This window comes from Suricata suricatta, chromosome 13 (genome assembly GCF_006229205.1).
Source record: "Suricata suricatta isolate VVHF042 chromosome 13, meerkat_22Aug2017_6uvM2_HiC, whole genome shotgun sequence".
Lineage (NCBI taxonomy): Eukaryota > Metazoa > Chordata > Mammalia > Carnivora > Herpestidae > Suricata > Suricata suricatta.
Window position 1 is genome coordinate 52,001,802 of NC_043712.1, and position 21,790 is coordinate 52,023,591.

A 21,790-nucleotide genomic window follows, 5' to 3' on the forward strand; every position below is an offset into this window, starting at 1 on the left:
CCCCCCCCCCCCCCCCAAGCCCTGTCCCTGAGTCATGACTGCAGCTGGTCAGGGAAAAGATAAGCAAGTAAACTAGATACACCCTAATGCAACACATAACTTTCCCCTAAGCAATACAGATAACTGAATACCTTCTGGGCCTGAACGCCTTTGTGATAGTCACTACTGCATAAAATGTATCTATCATCTTTGGGACTATGAGAGCAAGCAGATCTCCTGAGAACTTGTCTTTCTGGGAACTTCCTCTTAGAGTGGTAACAGCCTAATGACTCTTACTCATAAAAAACTGACCTTTACTAAAGAATGCTGTTTAAAGGTCATTTCCTTTAGGCTAGACCTGAGTTTTTGTAAAAATACCTATGACACCTTGAGTGCCTGTGGCTAAAGTTGTAAAACTTACCTACTGGAAATCATTTACTGCCCTTTCTTGTCCTTGTACCTTTTGCCATAAATAAACCTTGAGAACCAGACAAGACAGAGACGCCTGCCAGATGGGCAGCGGTGCTTGTCTGGGGATCAGAACGAAAACGCAAGGCTCTCCCACTTTCTCTTTGGCCTGCACCGTCATCCTTCGGGGGACCCCGGGACCTGTAGGAGCTAGACTCTGGCAATCTGCGACAACACGGACAGACTATTATGCTAAAGGAAAATAATTCAGACAGAGAAAGACAAATCCTATACAATTTCACTTACAGGTGGAATTTAAAAAGCAAAACAAGTAAACAAAAAGCAGAAAGCAGCTCCATAAATACAGAGAACAGATGGCTACCAGGAAAGGTGATAGGGGAATGGGGGTGTTAAGAACACGAGTCTGAACCTGGTAGACGCCATGACAGGCTTTAAGTTTCCCCTCTAAACTAGGTCTAAAGGTCAGTCTCTCCAGAACTATTAGGCGGTTACACATTGCCCAAGGCAAGAGGGACCACCCTTGTAATACCCTTAACATTCCTAAGGGCAGGCCTAGATCAGTTATTGCCTAAGGCTAGTTACGCCCTACGTGAGGGTCCTGGGTCCTGGGCCTACTCTGTGATTGGTTAACACTCTAAATGTTGTAACTGGATAAACCTGCTGTCAATAATATTGTGTAATAATAATTGGATCACTGTACCTATGTCACAATTTCCTGTAACTCCCCCTTCCCAAACTCATAAAAGTCCTACCCCCCGCTTTGTTCGGGGCTCTCTGGCTCTCTCCGTTCCACCAGCTTGGAGTGAGCAGAGGCCCGGGTTCGAACCTGTAATAAACGACCCTTGCTTTTTGGCTTTGACTCTGGTGGTTCATTTCTGGGGGACTCCCGAATTCTGGGCATTACAGGGGGTGCAAATGGGTGACAGGGAGTGACAGGTACAGATTTTTAGTTGTGGAATAAGTAAGACATGGGGACAAAGGGGCAGGAGAACCAGTATAGTTAATAATATTGTAATAGCCCTGTGTGATGACAGATGGTAGCCACACTTGTGGTGAGCACAGAACACACACAGCTGGCAAATCATTCTAGGCTTGGGGCGCTTGGGTGGCTCAGTCCGCTAAATGTCTGACTTCCACTCAGGTCATGATCCCACTGCTCATGGGTTCGAGCCCTGCATTGGGCTCTGGGCTGACAGCTCAGAGTCAGGCTTGCTTCGGATTCTGTGTCTCCCTATCTCTGCCCCTCCCCCACTTGCATTCCATCTCTCTCAAAATTGAGTGAGTGTTTAAAAAAAAATTACTCTATGCTTTACACCTGAAACCAATGAAGCATCATGTATCAACTCTACTTCAACAAAAACAAATCCAAGACAATGACATACTTCAAAAAAAATGGGGAAAAAAAAAAAAAGCACAATGACCTGGAAGTTTTGTGGAAAAAGTTGTCTTTAACAGTCTTTTTTAAATCTTTAAAAAATAATAGTAATAATAAACCTTGTTCTAAAAAAAGCCCACAAACTTTTATTGTTTGTGGGTTTTTTTTGTTTGTTTGGTTTTTTTTCCCAGTAGGCTTCACACACAGCAAGAAAGGCCCAATGCAAGGCTTGAACTCAAGATCCTGAGATCAAGACCTGAGCTGAGATCAAAAGCCAGACAACAGAGTTTGCCTTGTCATTCCACTCTCCTAGTAATTCATTAGAAACCTATTTTATAAAAGTATGAATTTGTCAAAATTAAAAATTGAAAACAAAACAAAACTGGTCCTTTACAACAGTTTGAAAAATACTATCAGAGTATTTAGCTTGCACTGAAATCTAAGATTAACTGCATCTTTGTAAACATGCATTTGTTTTTAATGTTTATTTTTGAGAGAGACAGAGCACAAGCAGGGGAGGGGCAGAGAGAGAGGGAGACGCAGAATTCAAAGCAGGCTCCAGCCTCTGAGCTGTCAGCATATAGTTCGATGCAGGGCTCAAACTCACAGATCATGAGATCACGATCTGAGCTGACCAACTGAGACACCCACGTGCCCCAACACACATTTAAAAATAAACATAAATCTGGGTGCGAGGGTGATTCAATTGGTTGAGCATCTGACTTCAGCTCAGGTCATGATTCCATGGTTTGTGGGTTCCGGCCTCATGATGGGCTTTGCCCTGACAGCAAGGAGCATACTTCAGATTCTGTCTCCCCCCTCTCTCTGCCCCTCCTCCTTCCTCTCTCTCTCCCTCTCTCAAAAATAAACATTAAAAATTTTTAAAAATAAACACAATTCTGAATATGAACTGGACATTAATGGTTATTTATTTACTGCTAATTTTCTTAGGTGTAATAACACCACTCTGATTATGGAGGAGAATGAAACTTTTGGAAGCTATATGCTTTATGTATTTAGGTATAAATTACTACGTCTGAAAACTTACTGAATGGTTCAGCAATAGAAAAAGACTCGCAGCGGGGCGCCTGGGTGGCTCAGTCGGTTAAGCATCCGGCTTCGGCTCAGGTCAGATCTCACGGTTTGTGGGTTCAAGCCCCGAGTCGGGCTCTGTGCTGACAGCTAGCTCAGAGCCTGGAGCCTGTTTCAGATTCTGTATCTCCCTCTCTCTCTGACCCTCCCCTGCTCCAGCTGTCTCTCTCTGTCTCTTAAAAATAAATAAAAAGCATAAAAAAAATTTAAAAAAATAAAAAAGGAAAGACTCGCAGCAGGTATGTCAAATACACAGAGCTAAAGCAAATGTCAACAATAGTTGAATTTAGGGGGTGAAGTGATAACTGTATATACTTTCAACTTTTAAATAACACAATGTTGCAAAAATATTTAAATAAGTACCACATAATAAAAGTTAAATCTTCCATACCCCAGAGTAACTAAGTCGGTGTCCTCAGGGATGACTTCTGGATCCTCCCCCTCCTCAAGGCACTTTAGTTTATCAAGGCTAAAACAGAAACACAAAGGAAAAGCAATCACCCATCTAGTCCATAGAGAGTCAGGGTTGTGTCCTAAAGATACCATTAAACAATCAAGAAGTCAGATAAAATCCGGCAGGCGGCTCAGAGGAAGCCCGAATTCGAGACAATGATTTCTGTGCCGATATTCTATAAATAAAGGAAGGATACGTGGCCGATTGATATATGGCGGCCAGTGCTGTTAAATGGAGAAAGAGATCGTTTATATTTTCACCCCATGTAAGCCACTTCGAGGAAATTTTTCGTAAATGCACACTCGGAAGGTCCGCAAAAGGGACCACAGTTAATCAAGGTTTTATTAATCCTCTGGTTAAATCTCCTTCCAGCCCCGTCATTGCTAACGCTCCTCCATTGTCAAAGTGTGATGTCAATGGCAGATACATATCACCAGTTACTCTGATTGCTTCCCTATATTAACAAGCACTTAAAAAATTTAAGGGGCGGGGGGGTATTAATCTTTCAGGCAGCTCTCTCGTCCCTTCACTCCAACTCGCAGAAATTGTGCATTCCGATCACGGGACATCTCCCAGGGTTCCAGCAGGTTTAAAGCTTTAAAAGGGCGGCCCTTCTACCCCGGGGAGTAAATCGCAGGCCCTCCCAAGGATGGTCCCAGGGAAGCGCAGGAGGAAGGCTGCACTCATGTTGTCTCCAACCAACAAGAGCCCCTCGGCCCCGCACTCACCCGCACACCGTCCGCAGCTCCGCTGCAGCCTCCAGGCTGCAGCCCAGATCCCGGGCCATCGCAGCATCCTCCTGGCCCCACTCGGAGACCCCTTGGCTCCCTGGCAGCTCGGATGCCTGCGGCTCCTTCAGCGACAAGTCCCCTTCCCCGCGCAACCGGCCACGCCACAGCTCCCCGAAAGCACCCACATAGAATGCACGCGTGTTTAGCTCGGGAAGCTCGTACTCTGGAAAGTTGCAGCTCCCACTGCTGGAGCCCGGGTCCTGCCTGCTACCCATCCCGCGGCACGTTGGGTCAACCTGGGTGCCTTCAGCCATGTTCACCCCACTCCTTTCCCTGCAAAAGCCGGACGATCAAGACTTCGCGGAGCGTAATGGGACTTGTAGTTGCACGGGGCTCGGTCCGAAGAGCTACGGTATCGCGTGGGCTCGGCTTCAGACACCACATTTCCCAGCAGGCCCCGGGCCGGGCACGCCCCCGGGCGCGGCACCGCAAGCTTCCGCGCGCAGGGCTGAGCGCATTGTTCTCCGCTAGCGGATACACGAGCAGCGGTTGGTTGGGTTCTCAGTCCGGGGTAATCTGTGTTGTTGCATTGCCGTCCCCCGCGGTTACGTGGCATCGCTCTGTGCTAGGTTGGGCGGCCTGTGTAACGCCCTTCGATCCCCGTTCATTGCAGTGTTTGGCCCTGGGATGCGGGACTTTTCCTTGACTCCGGGACTCCTGCGCTGTGCTGTTGCCTCACGGTCCCAGAGCTTGAGAGAGCTGGGGGGCGAGGGAGGAGACCACTGACTCGACCGGACCTCCAGATCCTGGTCGTTAAAAATCTCCCCGGGGCGCCTGGGTGGCTCAGTCAGTTAGGCTTCCGACTTTGGCCCAGCTCGTGATCTCACATTTGTGTGTTCGAGCCCCGCGTGGGGCTCTGTGCTGACAGCTCAGAGCCTGGAGCCTGCTTCCGATTCTGTGTCTCCCTCTCTCTGCCCCTCCCCGCTCATGCTCTGTCTCTGTCTAAAATTAATTAATTAATTAAATATTAAAATTTTTTTTTAAATCTCCCCATGTATTGCTGTACACACGCACGATAGTGCTCAATAGAGCGGTCAACTATGTATCACATACTGTATACATTATTAGCTCTAATGTATCTTTTTGAAATTCACAACGTTGCCAGGGATTATCCGGCCAAGGAAGGAGTTAACTGTAGCGTCAACTATGTATCACATACTGTATACATTATTAGCTCTGATGTATTTTTTTGAAAATCACAACGTTGTCAGACAGGGATTATCCCACCCAGGGTACTGAGGAAGGAGTTAACTGTTAGGAAACAGAAGCAGGATTGGAACTCTGTCTAGCTTTAGATGAAACTTTACCCCCGTCGTTGAGAGGCCCCAAAGGACTCTGCAGGACATATAGAAGGAGCCCTGGATGGTTCTTTATTAGTATATTATTCACATATCATATAATTAACCCGTTTTAAGTGTTCACTCAGTGGTTTCTAGGATATTTATAGAGTTGTGCAACCATCACCATAATGGATTTGAGAATAACCAGCCAGAAAGAAACCCTGTACCTTTGAGCTACCACCCCCAATCCTCTCAACTCCTTCAACCATACTCAGTCACTAATCTTTGTCTCGATAGATTTACAGATTCTGGGTACTTAGTATAAGTGGCATGTCTATGTGGTCTTTTGTGATTAGCTTCTGGGTTTATCCGTATTGTAGCATGTAGCTACATCATTTCTTTTTATGGCTGAATAATATGCATTAAGTGGTAAAGCACATTTTGTTTATCCCAACAAAATTTGTTTCTGGGCACCTGGGTGGCTCAGTTGGTTAAGCGACCGACTTTGACTCAGGTCATGATCTCAGTGCTCATGAGTTTCAGCTCCACATTGGGTTCTCTTCAGCACAGGGTTGGCTTAAGATATTGTCTCCTTTCTTCCCCTCCCTCCCTCTCTCTCTCAAAAATAAACATTAAAAAAAAATATATATATATATAAAGTTGTTTCTACTTTTTAGTTATAATGAATAATGTGCTTATGAACATTCATATACAAGTTTTTTTGTGCAGATATATATTTTTTCATTTCTTTCATATATTTTTTTTTATTTCTCTGTCTTTCTCTTTCTCTATAGTCATTATGTGAAGGCATGTGAAGAATTGCTCATTTTCTTTTTTTTAATTTTTAAAAAATCTTTTTATTTTATTTTTGAGAGAGAGAGAGAGAGAACAGAGTGCTAGTGGGGTAGAAACAGAGAGAGGGAGACACAGAATCTGAAGCAGGCTTTAAGCTCTGAACTGTCAGCACAGAGCCGGATGCGTGACTCAAATTCACAAACCATGAGATCATGACCTGAGCCACCCAGGTGCCCTAAGAATTGCCCATTTTCCATAGTGGCTGCCCCATTTTACACTCCCACCAACATTGTATAAGGATTCAAATTTCTCCACATCTTTGTCAACACTTGCTATTATCTGACTTTTTGATTGTAGCCATCCTAGTAGATGTGAAGTAGTATCTTGTGGTTTTGATTTGCATATCATACCTAAGATATTGCACATCTTTTCATGTGCTTCTTGACCATTTGTATATCTTCTTTGGAGGAATGTCTATTCAAGTCTTTTGCCAATTTTTAATTAGATCATACGTCTTTTTATAGGAGCTCTGGTATTTATCAACATATTGTAGGAAACATCTGTTGTTTTTGTCTGCCTAGCATTTTTTTTAGTTTATTCATTTATTATTTCTGGGAGAGAGAGAAAGAGAGAGCAGGTGTGCACAGCAGCAGGGGAGGGGCAGAGAGAGATAGAATCCAAAGTGGGCTCCAGGCTCTGAGACATCAGCACAGAGCCCGATGCAGGGCTTGAACTAAACTCACAAACCGTGAGATCATGACTTGAGCCAAAGTTATGACGCTCAACCATCTAAGCCATCCTGTTTCTTAGATCTGACCATCCCTACTTTTTTTTGGTCCTCCTGGGGCTGCCAGGCATACAATCCTGCCACTGCCACTGTGATTGGTTTAAGGATGAATAAGTGATTCAATGAGCACCATGCAGAATCCTCCTCTGGGGTTTTATCTATAAACTGAGAAATTTTTCTTCCATTCTGAGGACCTAAGGATGTGACCCATCAGCCTGCCTACGAGTTAAAAGAAAGAAAGCCAAGAGTTTAAATAAGCAAAGTCAGAAAATGGAGAGAAGTCATTTGTCATTGTGGCTAAGGGAATCTTCCCCTTCTAAACTTGTCATGATGTAAGCCCGAGATTGTTTTAATTTGAACTAGTTTGAGTTGGAGGAGTCCTGCAACCTAAAGACTAATAATCCTTCCAGGGTCTGTAAGACTTGATTCTAACCTCTCAAAAGGGGGAGCTCTCACTCCAGAGAATGAGGTCACACTTCAGGTAGAATTCTAAAACCCATCTAGGGATTTAGTAACAATGGCTACAGGAGTGGAGACCATAATGGTCCCTGAGCAGCAGTGGGTAGGGGCAGGACCAGAATCACCATATCAGGGAAAGGTGGCGTGGCTCCGGGAGCTGCAGTTTGAGAGGTGTGGACTGCAAGGATCCATGGGGAAAGGATTTGTGATGAGTACCAGCAGCCATCAACACTCAGGCGAGTCTTTTTATCAGCAGCCTCTCTTGGTATAAGGGTGAAAGAGTCCATAGTATCCACTGCAGAATAAAAAGTATTTTGAGCAGAAGATGTTTGAGAATAGGCATTTTCCCCCTGAACTCAATTGTCTGCCTAAATGCAGAGCTGCCCCAAAGAACTCAATGGTCATAAATCTCCTCCTTGTGGCCAAAGAAGTGGACTTAGAAGTCGGTTCACATTCATTGTTATAAGACTATCGTATCTCCCATCTGTTCTCCTCAGGTCCTGTTTATCTTTCCTAAAAGTCACTTGTTTTCCCATAAGTGCCCTTCCCCTCCTTCCCCTATGAAGTCAGTTGTTTTCCTGTAAATGCCCTTCTCCCCCGCTGCCTCTATGAAGATGGTAGAGAAACCCAAATTTGAACCATCTCCTTGAGTCACATTTTTCTGTGGAGTCTCCCACACATCATACATATGTGAATAAAAATCTGTCCTTTCTCTTTAAATTTTTTAAAAAATATTTATTAATTCTAGAGAAACAGAGACAGAGTGTGAGCAAAAGAAGGGCAGAGAGAAAGGGAGACCCAGAATCTGAAGCAGGCTACAGGCTCCAAGCTGTCAGCACAGAGTGCAGGGCGCAAACTCACCAGCCGTGAGATCATGACCTGAGCCAATGTCAGGCACTTAACTGAGGAACCCAGGGGCCCCTATCTTTTTGCTTTAATCCATCATTTAATGTCAGTTTAGTTCACAGACTGCCTGGGGCACCTGGGTAGCTCAGTCCTTAAGCTGTTAAGCTAAGCGACTGACTTTGGTTTTGGCTCAGGTCATGATCTCACAGTTCCTGAGTTCAAGCTCCACATTGGGTTTCATGCTGACATATGGAGCCTGCTTGGGATTCTCTCTCTTTCCCTCTCTCTCTCTGCCCCTCTCACTATCTCCATCTCTCTCTCTTTCTCTCTCACTCTCTTAAAAATAAATAAAAATTTAAAAAATAATAATAATTCACAGACTTCCAATACTGGAATCCAAGAGAGTAGAGGAAAAGGTTTTCCTCCCAACAAGGCCATGGCAAAGGCAGCTTCCCATCCTTTGGTGAATTTGGCAGAAGACAAGAAGCTTGCTAAACCTGGCACTAAAACTAGACAATAGCATAAAGGAGGCAGAAAAGTGGGCATACATATACTCCCAGGATAGGTATAGTCGCTGTAATTCTGGTGAGCTCTGTATGATTCCTGACAGAGGAAAAAAAAACCCTAAGGTTTCCCAATTGTGGATATTGGAACCAACCATTAGGTTGAGGTGGTGGCCTACGATTAAGAGTTGAGGTTCTGGTGGGGCACCTGGGTGGCTCAGTCGGTTAAGCGTCTGACTTCAGCTCAGGTCATGATTTTATTGGGCTCTGAGCTGCTGGCTCAGAGCCTCACCTGCTTCAGATTTTGCCTCCCTCTCTCTCTGACCAGCAGCCCCCCACCCCCCACCCTTGCTTACACTCTGTCTCTCTCAAAAATAAATACACATTAAAAAATTTTTTAAAAAATAGAGTTGGAGTTCTGGGTAATGGCACAAACCAAGATTTTGTATATTACTCTTCTTGTATACTATTTGTATGTTACTCTTCTATATATCAGCTTGTATATTACTCTTCTGGCTCTTGATTGGTAGTAGGAATTAGGGAGACATGAGCTCTCAAAGTTTGGCTCGGAGCTTTGGTTTCCTTGCCTGAGATGCTTATATGGGCTTATGAGGTGATGAACACTGGCTTGTCTGTGGGCTCTGTGGCAAACCGAGGAGCAGCAGTAAACCAGAGGTGCAAGACACAGGAGGATGTGAGGTGCCAAGAGCGGCAAAGTGCACAGGAACCGGCTCCTTTAAACACATAGATACCCTGAGCTGCAATGTCTAACATGTAGGAAATGCAGGCCTCATCTACCGGAGCCCCCAAAAGTCCTAAAGAAGTCAGATATTTAGCTTTCAAAACAGAAGTGACAAATTTAAGTTTGTTAAATTGAACAAAGAAGCCATTAGACTGCTCTAATGCCATGGTGGCCAATGTAAGCAAACCAAACACTAAGTCCATCAATGTATCAAAGCTACAAAACCAAAATGCTAAAGACAACCAATTACAAACAGCCAACTAGGCTTACACTACAGTCAGTTAATTTCCTTGCTTTGCTGCTGCCTTCTCTCTATAAACACCTCTCTCCAAGCTTCTCCCAGTGGATGCTCCTCCTAACCACTTCCATTTGGCACTGCCTGATTTGAATCAATTTTTGCTCAGATAGACTTGTAAAAGAATTTTTTTCATACGCCTCAGTTTACTTTTAACAGCTCATGTAACATTTAAAAATAATATTCAGAGGCACCTGGGCGACTAAGTCAGTTAAACATCTGACGTCAGCTGAGGTCATGATCTCACAGTTCAAGAGTTCAAGCCTGTGTCAGCACAGAGCCTGGAGCCTGCTTTGGACTTTGTGTCTCCCTCTCTCTATGCCCCTCCCCCCTCAAAAACAAATATTAAAAAATATTAAAAATAATATTCAGGCCAAACACAACACACAGAGTCATCTAGCCTGTGGCCCACAGTTTGTGATCTCTGATCTATTATATCTCTACCACCTGCCCCATTCCTAGTTAATGTAATTCCACATGTGAACTTTCAGTTTGTTTTCTAGAACAATTCTGCTTCAAGTTCTCCTTATCAGAATTCAATTATAGGCCACTGAGAGCCTCACCTGAGACAAAAATCAGGTTTCCATCATTTCAGTTTTGTCTATCCAAGCTGTATCTCCATCTAGTTCTCTCTGATCTAAATCTTTCCTAAATCATCTATTTTATTCTTTTTCTCTGGCCTTAGCTTCTTTTCCTCTGAGGTATACAACTGATCTAGATTTTTAAATAGAGGAATAGGGGCACCTGGGTGGCTTAGTCAGGTAAGCGTCCAACTCTTCATTTTGGCTCAGGTCACGATCTTGAGGTTGGTGGGATCAAACCCTGTGTTGGGCTCCATGCTGACAGTGTGGAGCCTGCTTGGAATTCTCTCTCTACTTCTCTCTCTGCCACTCCCCTCTCAAAATAAATAAACTTTAAAACAATAATAATAATAGTAATTTTTAAATAGGCAATAGCTCTCATGGCATAAAATTTAAAAGATACAAATATACAGGGCAAGACTCTCTTTCTCCCTTTTCCTCAAGCCATGCAAGAGCCCCTTTCTAGATTCCTGGAGGCATCCATACCTCTGGTTAGCAGTTTCCTGTGTATCTTTCAAAAAAAATCATACACACACACACACACACACACACACACACACGTACCTTTTGCACAAGTGATAATATACTATATATGCTGCTCTGTATTCTATACCTCATGTTGCTCAGGTAAGGTTATATCTTGGACATCCTTTTATGATAATATATACAGAGCATCCTAATTCTTTCACTGTCTTTTTTTTTAAGTTTATTTATTTATTTTGAGAGAGAGAGAGACAGAGAACACAAGCAGCTGAGGGGCAGAGAGAGAGAGAGGGAGAGAGAGAGAGAGAGAGAGAAACCCAAGCAGGCTCCACACTGCGACCATGGAGCCATATGCAGGGTTCCAACCCACATCCTGTGAGCTCATGACCCAATCCGACACCAAGAGTCAGACACTTATCTGACTGAGCCACCCAGGTGCCCCTAGATCTGTCAAATTTCTTTTGCCAGTCCTCTTTTGAAGTTCATTTGGGTTGTTTATAGTCTTTTCCTACTACAGCTAATTCAGCAATAAATTATATTACAGGAAGTAAGTTTGCTTGTGATCTGTCCTCTGTCCCCACCTAAGAATTCTATTGAAGAACAATTTTTCTGCGCTCTCTTGGATCACCCCACTGGGGGAAACTAGCTGTATGTCAGGAGGATACTCAGTGCAGTGGAGAAGCTGATGTGGTGCAGAAATTGGGAAGAGGCCTATCACCAACCGCCAGCACTAACCTGTCAGGCACATCAGGAAGCTGCCTTGGAAGCCAACACTCTAGTCCCAGTCCAGGCTGAGGTAACTGCAGTTTTGCAGACACTTGACTACAGCCTCTGAAAAGACTCTAAACAGCAACCACCCACCTCATCTGTTCCTGGGTTCCTGACCCATAGAAACCGTGAGAGATAATAAATATTTGTTATTTGAAGCTACTGCATCTCAGGTAATTTGTCACACAGCAACAGACAACTGATAAAGAGAGTGAAGTGAACAGAAGCATGTTGTAGGAGGAACCTGGGCAGAGAGACAAGAAGCAAGAAAATAATGTAGGACACATCTGTAATAGTCCATTCAAAAGGTAATGGAGGCTCTCTAGGAATAGAGAAAAGGATCAATGAGAGAAACATAAATGAACAAGAAATATGAGAGGCACAGGAAGGAGGATAGTTCTAACCTTTCCAGCCTGGATAGCTGGGAAGACGGCCATAATGTTATAGACCTAGGGAACAAATAGGGAAGCAAATGTGTGGGAGAGAAACAGTAACATTCAGAGTAATTGTCTAAGGTGGATATTTTTATTTTTCCCAGTTAGAATTTGAGGCTGAGAAAGTTTCAGTTGTAAGGACACAGGTCTGAATCAAACTGACTCAATGACAGGCTTCCAGTTTCCCCTCTGACCTTGGAGACCCAGGTGTCGGTTTCTCAGAATCATTAGACACTAGAAGGGCACACATTGCCCAAGGCAGGAGGGACCACCCTTGTAATGCCCAATCAGGAAAGGCCAGCTAACACCCCTAACATTTCTAAGGGCAGGCCTAGAGATAGAAGCTAAGGCTAGTCACGCCCTACTTGAGGGTCCTGGGTCCACTCTGTAATTGGTTAACACTCTAAATGTTGTGATTGGGTCCTCCCAAAAGTAACGAATACTCTAGGCAATGTGAATGGTTAAACCTGCTGTCAATAATATTGTATAGTAATGATTGGATCACTGTACCTATGTCACAATTTCCTATAACTCCCCCTTCCCAAACCCATAAAGGCCCTACCCTGCCTTTGTTCTGGGCTCTCAGCATGGACCCACTGCGCTGGTAAAGTCTGTGAGCCTGAGTTTAGGTCCGGTGAGCCTAAACCCATAATAAAGCCCTTTGCTTTTGCATGCATGACTAGGTCTCCCTGACGGTTTCTGGTTTGGGGGGACAATAAAGAAATCTTGGGCATCAGTGATGGCTGGATGTCATGGAGTTGTGACTCAGATCCAGGTATATATCAAGAGTTCACTGTTGGGCATAGGAATTTGAAGTCCAGTGGAGATACCCAGTAGAGAGAGAAAAATATGAACCTAAATGAAAGTAAACAGTGCTAAGAGTAGAGTTGTTTAGTAAGTGTAGAGTTGTTTAGGAAGATGGTAGATAAAGCCATAATAAAAAGTGAGATTGTCGAGAGACCGAGGAGAGCACAAAAGTGATAGAAAGAACGGAAGATGTGACACCCAGAGGAGACCCTCATGGAGCAAAGCCCTGGGGTTTAAGCCAGAATAACACATAAGGATACATCTTAGAGAAGAGTTTGCTAGCACAGGAGCAAGAATCATGTTTGATGATAATAAAAATGCATGAAGATTTGTATACTTGAACAGCAATTTCCAAGAATGACTGATTCAGAATGCTAAATGCTACTGCACCCATTCAAGTCACCTTTTGACTGTGAGCTTGGTCAGAATGGGCTCTTCATATCCCGTGGCCTCTTCATTCCTCAGATCATCTTTTGACTTTTTATTTATCGGTCCTGTTACAGCAAGTACTCGGTGCCCAGGAAGAGACAAGTGACAAGCACTTGGGGAATCAGAAAAGACTATTCCACACCGGTGCCAGCCCAGGGGAGTCACCTCTAAAGGCTGAGTGTCCAGCTTGGGCTTGACCGCTCTTTTGTACATATGTGCTTCTGGATTGGGCAGGACTCATATAGTCAAGCTTCTGGTTCGAAGCTCCTGGCTGATGCGAGAGGCAAGCAAGATTGCAGAAGCCTAAAGCGTGTAAGGGGAGTATCTGGCCTCAGATATCTGACCGCTCCTTTTTATCTGAGTCTACCAGCCTTCCTCCTCAATCCCATCTTGTTGACCAGCATCTCCAATTGTAGGACACCACTTGGGGACATTCTTGTCTTAGTGTTGCCTGCCATCTTGGTTGGGAAAAATCTGGACAGTCAAAGAGAGTCAAGGGAGAGCAAACCTACTTACCTTCTTTGCTCTCTCCTTTGCTCTCACCTTTGTGAAATACACACACACACACACACACACACACACACACACACTCACTCTCACACTCATATGTAAAGGATTCTTTTGGTTGAGGGTTGGCTGTGTCTCAAAGTACTGATGAGTTTGAACTGAAAAATAGAAATTGTGTCTCTAAAAAAATACTTTTCTGCCATTACCTCAATTGAGCACAAATCTCTATTGATGAATTACCAAAGCTACACTGCTTCTGATCTTATTCCAACAATTGATTTTCCAGTTACATAAAGTATCTGGAATTCTGTAAGAGAGTCTTGACTCTTCCTCATTTAGTTAAGTATTTAATCTTTTTTTATATCTTGGATTTGTTTTGTTATGTTTTGGGTTATCATCCAATAATACTGCTGTATTAACCATGTGTTTCTGAGGCTTAGATATCTTGCCAACACTGAAGAGCCCTCCCCTTCCAGAGATAGCCAATTCCAAGAGATAATAAAGGACTCTCCTTTAAGTGTTCCTTTCAAATGCAAACCAACCACTTCAAAAATAGCTGGAGAGCTTACTTCATTTCTAAAATTTAAATGACAATTGCAAAGTACTTGACCTTTCTGGCAGGTTCAGTAGGGCAGATTCCAAGGCCCTGTCTTCACAGCCCACCCTCTGGCATTTCTAGTGAGAAGGGGTAGAGGCAAAGGCCTAGTCCTCACCCAATACCCTTTAGACATTGAGAGGCTTTAGGCAAAGAACTAGCCAGCTCTTCTCCACAAGAAGGGTTCTCCTGGAAAACACAAACAAGAGAAAATCTTTTTCCTTGGTACTGTTCCTGGATTCTCTGTTTCAACAGACTGTGTGTTGAGGTGGGGAGAGGCTTTCCTGAAGCCAGGAAACCATGTGGGGGTTCCTCTCTGTCAAAGAAAGGAGTAGTAGAAGGACAGAAAGGGAATGGTTGCCTGGGAAAGACAGCTCGAGTGCTCTTAGTCATAAAGGCAGTTGGTAGGATAATAACCATTTAGTGAGGAATAAGATAACTATTCAGAGGCCTGACATTGATTACAAGGAATTTTTAAAAATCTAATTTACTGTGTCAAATTGGCTTCCATACAACACCAGTGCTCATTCCAACAAGTGCCCTTCTCAATGCCCATCACCTACTTTCCCCTCTCCCTCACCACCCCCCATCAACCCTCAGTTTGTTCTCTGTATTTAAAAGTCTCCTGTGGTTTGCCTCCCCCCTTCTCTGTAACTTTTTCCCCATCCCTTCCTCCATGGTCTTCTGTTAAGTTTCCGAAGATCCACATACGACTGAAAACATATAGTATGTCTTTCTCTGATTAACTTATTTCACATAGCATGACACCCTCAGTTCTATCCATGTTGCTGCAAATGGCCAGATTTCATTCTTTCTCATGGCTAAGTAGTATTCCATTGTCTATATAAACCACATCTTCTTTATCCATTCACCAGCTGATGGACATTTAGGCTCTAGACTGTGACTAATCAAAGTCATATTGAAGAAGAAAACCAAAGCAGGAGGCATCACAATCCCAGACTTTAGCCTCTACTACAAAGCTGTAGACAGTATGGTATTGGCACAAAAACAGACACATAGACCAATAGAATAGAATACCCAGAATTGGACCCACAAATGTACGGCCAACTAATCTTTGACAAAACAGGGAAGAGTATCCAATGGTAAAAAGACAGTCTCTTTAACAAATGGTGCTGGGAGACTTGGACAGCAGCATGCAGAAGAATGAAACTAGACCACTTTCTTACACCATACACAAAGATAAACTCAAAATGGATGAAAGACCTGAATGTGAGACAGGAAACCATCAAAACCCTAGAGGAGAAAGCAGGCAACAACCTCTTTGACCTCAGTCACACACATCTCCAAAGGCAAGGGATTTAAAAACAAAAATGAACTATTGGAACTCATCAAGATTACAAGGAATGTTAACAGCCAAAGTGGAAAACATGAATCTAGCATTCCCTTTCATTTTAAGCAATAATGCTTTTCAAGGTTGAATAACAGTTAATGTGTATTTGCATAATGACCTTCTTTTTATTCTTAAATTGCCCCCAACAAATTGCTTTAGTGTATCTGTACTGTTCCTTGTGAGTGAGCAAAGAGAGTAAGAATGGCTACTGGAAGAAAATATGAACTGAAGAAAAATATCAGAAAATGTTCAGCCCCCTTTGGTTGTAGGCAGTGTGGATGTGAAGAAGAGATTTGGAAAAGCTGCCATTTTTGTTGAAGGAAGCTTGGGACATTGTCTAATTTTCATGTATGAGGTTGGCATCATCCTAAGATAAAGTTGGTATTTATTTGTACCTTAACCTATAAACCACCGGCCAAACTGCTTCTATTATGATGATACATTAAAAATATAAAACCACTTTCTACAACTACTAGAATAATGAACAAGTTAGGAGTTGTAGTTAAACCAGCACGGGGGCAGGGGGCGGGGGCAGAGGAAATCAGTGACACACATTATAACTTGACTCTCCACCTTAACAACTGAGGTTGTTAACAAGTCTCCCAACCTCAGAAAATACAAATAATCCTTCATCCCGTGTCTTTCTGTTTACTTCCTACTCTTGAGGTTCAATTCTGGAGCCTAAAGATATCCAAATTAGTATTATGTCTAGTTATCTACAGCCAGAAACATCTTTTAGCATGTTGTGCATAGCAGCCAAAGCTACTATTTGATCAGACTCCTCCTACCACCTTGATTGATGGAATAAACATAATAAAAAACAGAATATCAAGGCAGAGATACAGAACCCTAACAGACAAATCCTAGGAGAAGTAATACAGCCACAGGCCAAATGGAGATTGAGTAATATACTCATTGCCTCGCATCTTCAGGCTATATGTTCAGAATAATTTGGGAAGAAATCCATTATTTGCTGGGCACTAAAATACTTAGTGGTTTGCTGCAGGACACTGTGGCTTTCCCCAGCCATTTCTAGGGTGGACTGCAAATTGCTGATAGGATTTTGCTGGAACTGGACCTGGGGCTGCAGAAATTCCTCTCCACAGTTGTGCAGCTGGCCGTTCCAGGCTTGGGGACAGTAGTCTGACTGTTCCAGGTCTGGTTGCCCCATATGGGAGGGTTTCCAGCAGTGTTCATCAGGCATCCCTGGTGGTAGGAATAGAAGCCTGGGTACTCTGGAGTTGCAGAGCCCTTTTGAGTCTCACTGTTGTGATTCTTTGGCCAGTTGTTTTTCTGCCACTTCTACATTTCATTCTCTGGTTCTGGAACCAGGTCTTGACCTGCTTATAGCTAAGGTTCAGAATGTTGGAAAGTTCTTGCATCTGCTGGAGATTGAGGTATTTCTGTCCCTGAAATCTATCATTGAGTACATATAGCTGGGTCTGAGAGAAGACGGTTCTGATCTTCTGTTTCTTGCCCAGAGTTGGATCTTCCTTCTTCACGGTGATCTCCTCTGCAGAAGTGGGTAGCACTTTTACTCTGGGACTGGTGGAAGAATCCAGGCTGTCCTGAAGCAGATCCCTGGAGGCAGGAAGAGGAGAGATGGTCTCCGTGTGGTTTGTCTCAGCAGATGACATTTGCAAGGATGCATAATTTTCTTGAGGCCCATAAATCTCAGGCAATGGAGAAGCGTCCCTAGAATCGGGCGCTTTGGGGCAAGGCGGGCATTGGGGCTGAGCTGGATCTGCGCTCATGTTGCTGAGTTGAGAGAAGAGAGAGAGAACAAAAGAGGGGGATACAGGCTTAAGTGTCTAGATGGAAGAACTTCTAAAATGTTTGTTTTTGAGAGAGAGCACATGTGTGCACGGTGGGGAGGGGCAGAGAGAGGAAGACAGAGAATCCAAAACAAGCTCTGCGGGCCCTCAGCACAGAGCTCCTGAACCAAGAGATCATGATCTGGGCCCAAATCCAGAGTCTGATGCTTAATCGACTGAGTTACCCAGGTGCCCCTGCAAACAAATATTCTTTCAAATGCAAACCAACCACTCCAGAGCCGCCTTGTCATCCCACCACCTCCTCTGGTGGGTTCTCACACTCAGGACTACTATTGCCCTGCCCTGATTAGCCAGGTCCAGGTATTATGGGCAGCCCTTATGCCCCATGGCCACTGAAATTATTTAAACTGGCTGCTCCAAAACCTACTTATCCTGCCTTACATATTCTTTCCTGCAGAAGCCCCATTAAGGGCTCTTGCCCACATTTCCTCCTTGCTTCTTTGGCCTCCTGGTCAACACTGGTGCTTTCTTGTGTGGCCCCTGTGGTGGGGCGTGCCCCTCCTCTCTGACTCCTGATCTGTTAGCCTTCACCATACATGAATGACCAAAAACACCCTTCATTTTAAAAGTACAGTAAAACCTTGGTTTGTGAACAAAATTCGTTCTGGAAACCTGCTTGTAATCCAAAGCACTTGTATATCAAAGTGAATTTCCCCATAGGAAATAATGGAAACTTGGATGATTGGTTCCACAACCCAAAAATATTTATATAAACATGATTACAATACTGTAATATAATATGAAATAATAAAGAAAATACAGGGGCACCTGGGTGGCTCAGTCAGTTGGGCAGTCAACTTTGGCTCAGGTCATGATCTCGCGGTCCATGAATTTGAGCCCCGCTTCAGGCTCTGTGCTGACAGCTCAGAGCTTGGAGCCTGCTTCAGAGTCTGTGTCTCCCTCTCTCTTTCTGCCCTTCCCCTGCTCATGCTCTGTCTTTCAAAAATAAATAAACATTAAAAAATAAAGAATACAAAATATAAAGAAAAGTAAACAAATTAACCCCACTTACCTTTGAAGACCTTCATGGCTGCTGTGCGGGAGTTGAGAAAGAAGGGTTATTGTGTAGGACAACTATCACTGACGGATTCACTGCTATCTATTGGCTCAATGGATTCTTTTTCTTTTTGTGCAGTTATCCAATGATGCTTTTGCCTCCTATCGAGGATTTTGCAGAAATGTGACATTGTGTTGACATTAACCACAATCCTGCAGTGGAAAAGAGAGAGAGAGAGAGAAGAACCATTGGCTTATTTTTGACTATGTGACGTTCAATGTCGCATACTACTCATATTGCTAGACATCACTTGTTTATCAAGTTAAAATTTATTAGAAATGTTTGCTCGTCTTGTGGAACACTCACAGAACAAGTTACTCCCATTCCAAAGTTTTACTGTACTTACTTATTTTGTTGCTTAACTGTTCTAGCTTTGACAATAGGGAGCTCTTTCAGGTTGGCTCCTTTGTCCCTTTCACATGCTCCCTGTCTTCTTGTTTTCTGAGCACCTCCCTACTTTCTGGCACTACAAGATACTCCTGACTCCTACATTCCCTGCCCAGTTCCTAGAATAAGCCATCTCTCCTGAAGAGACCTGCTTTCTTTTATTGGAGAATGGTTTTGTGATTGGTTTTTGTAAGTGAAGTTGTATTGGAACACAGTCATGCTGACTCATTTTCATATTGCCTACTGCTGTTTTTACAATGGCAGCGTTGAGTAGTTGCTGGAGGCTGTATGTCCTGTAAAACCTGAAATATTTACTATCTGGCCCTTCACAGAAAATGGCCAACCCCTTTCATAGATGGAAGTGGTTGCTGAATTTATTTTTTATAAACATATATAGAGGTGGGGCACCTGGGTGGCTCAATCGGTTAACTGTACAACTTCAGCTCAAGTCATATCTCATGGTTGGTGAGGTTGGATCCCGCAACAGGCTCTGTGCTGACAGCTCACAGCCTAGAGCCTGCTTAGTGGATTCTGCATCTCCCTCTCTCTCTCTGCCCCTCTCCCATTCACACTCTGTCTCTCTCTCTCTTAAAAATAAACATTAAAAAAAAACCCATATGTAGAGGTTTTATGGAAATCCAAAACATAGGATCTGATACCAGAAATCAACACTACATTTTCTCTTGTGGCATGTTGGCTTTCCCTGTGCACTTCCTCCCATTCCTTTCCTCTCCATCAGGCAGTTCTCACCTCCTCCCTCCGTAGACTGCTAAATTGTTGGGAGACCTTTCACCTTCTAGTCGAGCTGGGTTAGAAGGGAAGAGATATATAATGAAGAAGAATCTAATTAGAGCTGGCAGGAGGATGGTACAGAGAGCCATCTACATCTCTGGTCATGTGAGCTAGGTCCAGGGGACAGAAGCTACTCTTTTTCAACACAATTACTCTTTGGCAACTTGTCACATATGTACCATTTCCAGGAAGAATATCTTTCCCTTGTATGTGATTAGACATTGTAGTTGAGAAAAAACTATTCACCTCAGAGAGGTGTGCATTACTTTCTAGGTACATTTCTAAGGATGTCAAATACATCAAACACCGGGGATGATCCTCACCCTCCCAGAGTCAGCTGTGACTAAGCAAAGCACAGCCTCTCAGATGCTCAAGTCTGCGAATCCCTACAAAAGTCTGCAGGGAGGAAGGTCCTACCGGGAGGGCAGGGTTTTCCTGAGGGACAGGTGGGCATGGGGACACCCACCTGGGGCCTTCAAAGACAGACTGCATTAGCTGGAGAGAGGTTGAAGAAGGACAGAGAGGGGGCATTTATGACTCCCTCCTTTTGAAGACCTAGCCTGGAAGGTTTTCCGTGGTGTGTAGGAGGATAGAGTCCGGCACAGTTGCAGCCTGCCTCTGCGGTGATGAAAGCGGGCAGCTCACTCACAGGACAGTGTGTCTGGTGAGGGAAGACCGGCCGCTAACATTCCCAGGAAGGAACCGGAAGTGCTCTCCGGTGGCTTAGTGGGCCTCCAACAGAGAGAGGACAAGAGACACACCAGCAGCGGAGGCAGAGTCTCCTTAGGGCAGAAAAAGAGATCTGCACTGCTTTGCCCCAGTTAAAAGAAAACCACAGGCTCTAAATGGCTAAGACCCCAAGTCAATAAACCAGGCTTAACGCCTAACCTAATTGTACTTTTCACCTCCCCCCAGAAGTGTATTCTTAACTGGTCAGTCAGGAATTTTCTGATCCACAGCAATGAGGTCATGTGTCACAGGGGTCTTCTTCATCAAGACCCCGCCGCCCCTCCCAGTAAGGGAAGGTTATCTTGCCTGAAACAATGCTTTCTCTTCTTTTGCTAGTAACTTACTCTTTTTTTATGTTTATTTTATTATTTTTGAGAGAGAGAGAGAGAGAGCAGGGGAGGGTCAGAGAGAGAGGGAGACACAAAATCTGAAACAGGGTCCAGGCTGAGCTGTAGGCACAGAGCCCACATGGGGCTCGAACTCATGACCTGTGAGATCATGACCTGAGCTGAACTTGGACACAACTGACTGAGCCACCTAGGTGCCCCATCTTTTGCTAATAACTTTCTTGCCTTGCCCTTCTTCTTATTAAAACCTTTCATTCCATACAACCCTTTGGATCTCCCTTCTATTTGCTGGGTGGAAGGCTGCCCTATTCATAAATTGTTTAATTAAAGCCAAATAGAGCCTTACATTTATTTGGTTGAATTTTGTTTTTTAACACTCAGTAGACTTCATACTCTCATGCTGCTAAAGGATACCTGATAGGGTTGCAAGATTTAGCAAATGAAAAAGAACACTGAGTTACACTTGACATCCAGCTATAAATAATGAACAAATGACTTTTGAGTATATGTATGTCTCGAGCCCTACCTGGTACATATTTGTAGTAAAAAATGGTTGCTGTTATTGTTGACCTGAAGTTCAAATTTAACTCTTATTTTTTCTGGAAACCCTAAGCCTGGCCTACAGCCTACTTTATAACCATTCACATCAGCCCCCCGAGCTATAAGAAACTTTTCTCTGGCTCTCCTGAGACGGAGAAAGCAAATACCAGCGGCAGAAAGAGCGAGGAGAGGACTGGCCCTCTTCTCCCTGTTTGGGAAAAACCCCGCGCACCAGGCCAGGCTAGGCCATTGGTGGGCATCCAGATGGCCCTGTCCTACCTCCATGTCTGTTCTAACCAGCTGAGGCCATGGGGATGGGCT

General features: G+C 43.9%; 1 protein-coding gene and 1 pseudogene across 1 annotated transcript in view; both read right to left on the minus strand.

Annotated features, from left to right (window-relative positions):
* SNAPC3 (small nuclear RNA activating complex polypeptide 3) overlaps positions 1–4,452 on the minus strand; it is a 37,852-nt gene extending 33,400 nt beyond the window's left edge. Inside the window, exons 1-2 of the mRNA XM_029919372.1 lie at positions 4,058–4,452; positions 3,267–3,344 (exon numbers count right to left, since the gene is read on the minus strand). Coding sequence (XP_029775232.1) covers positions 3,267–3,344; positions 4,058–4,374 — 395 coding nt within the window. The 5' untranslated portion in view covers positions 4,375–4,452. The remainder of the gene's footprint in view (positions 1–3,266; positions 3,345–4,057) is intronic.
* Positions 4,453–15,896: 11,444 nt separating this feature from the next.
* The window catches only part of LOC115276466, a 35,935-nt pseudogene continuing 30,041 nt past the window's right edge, over positions 15,897–21,790 (minus strand).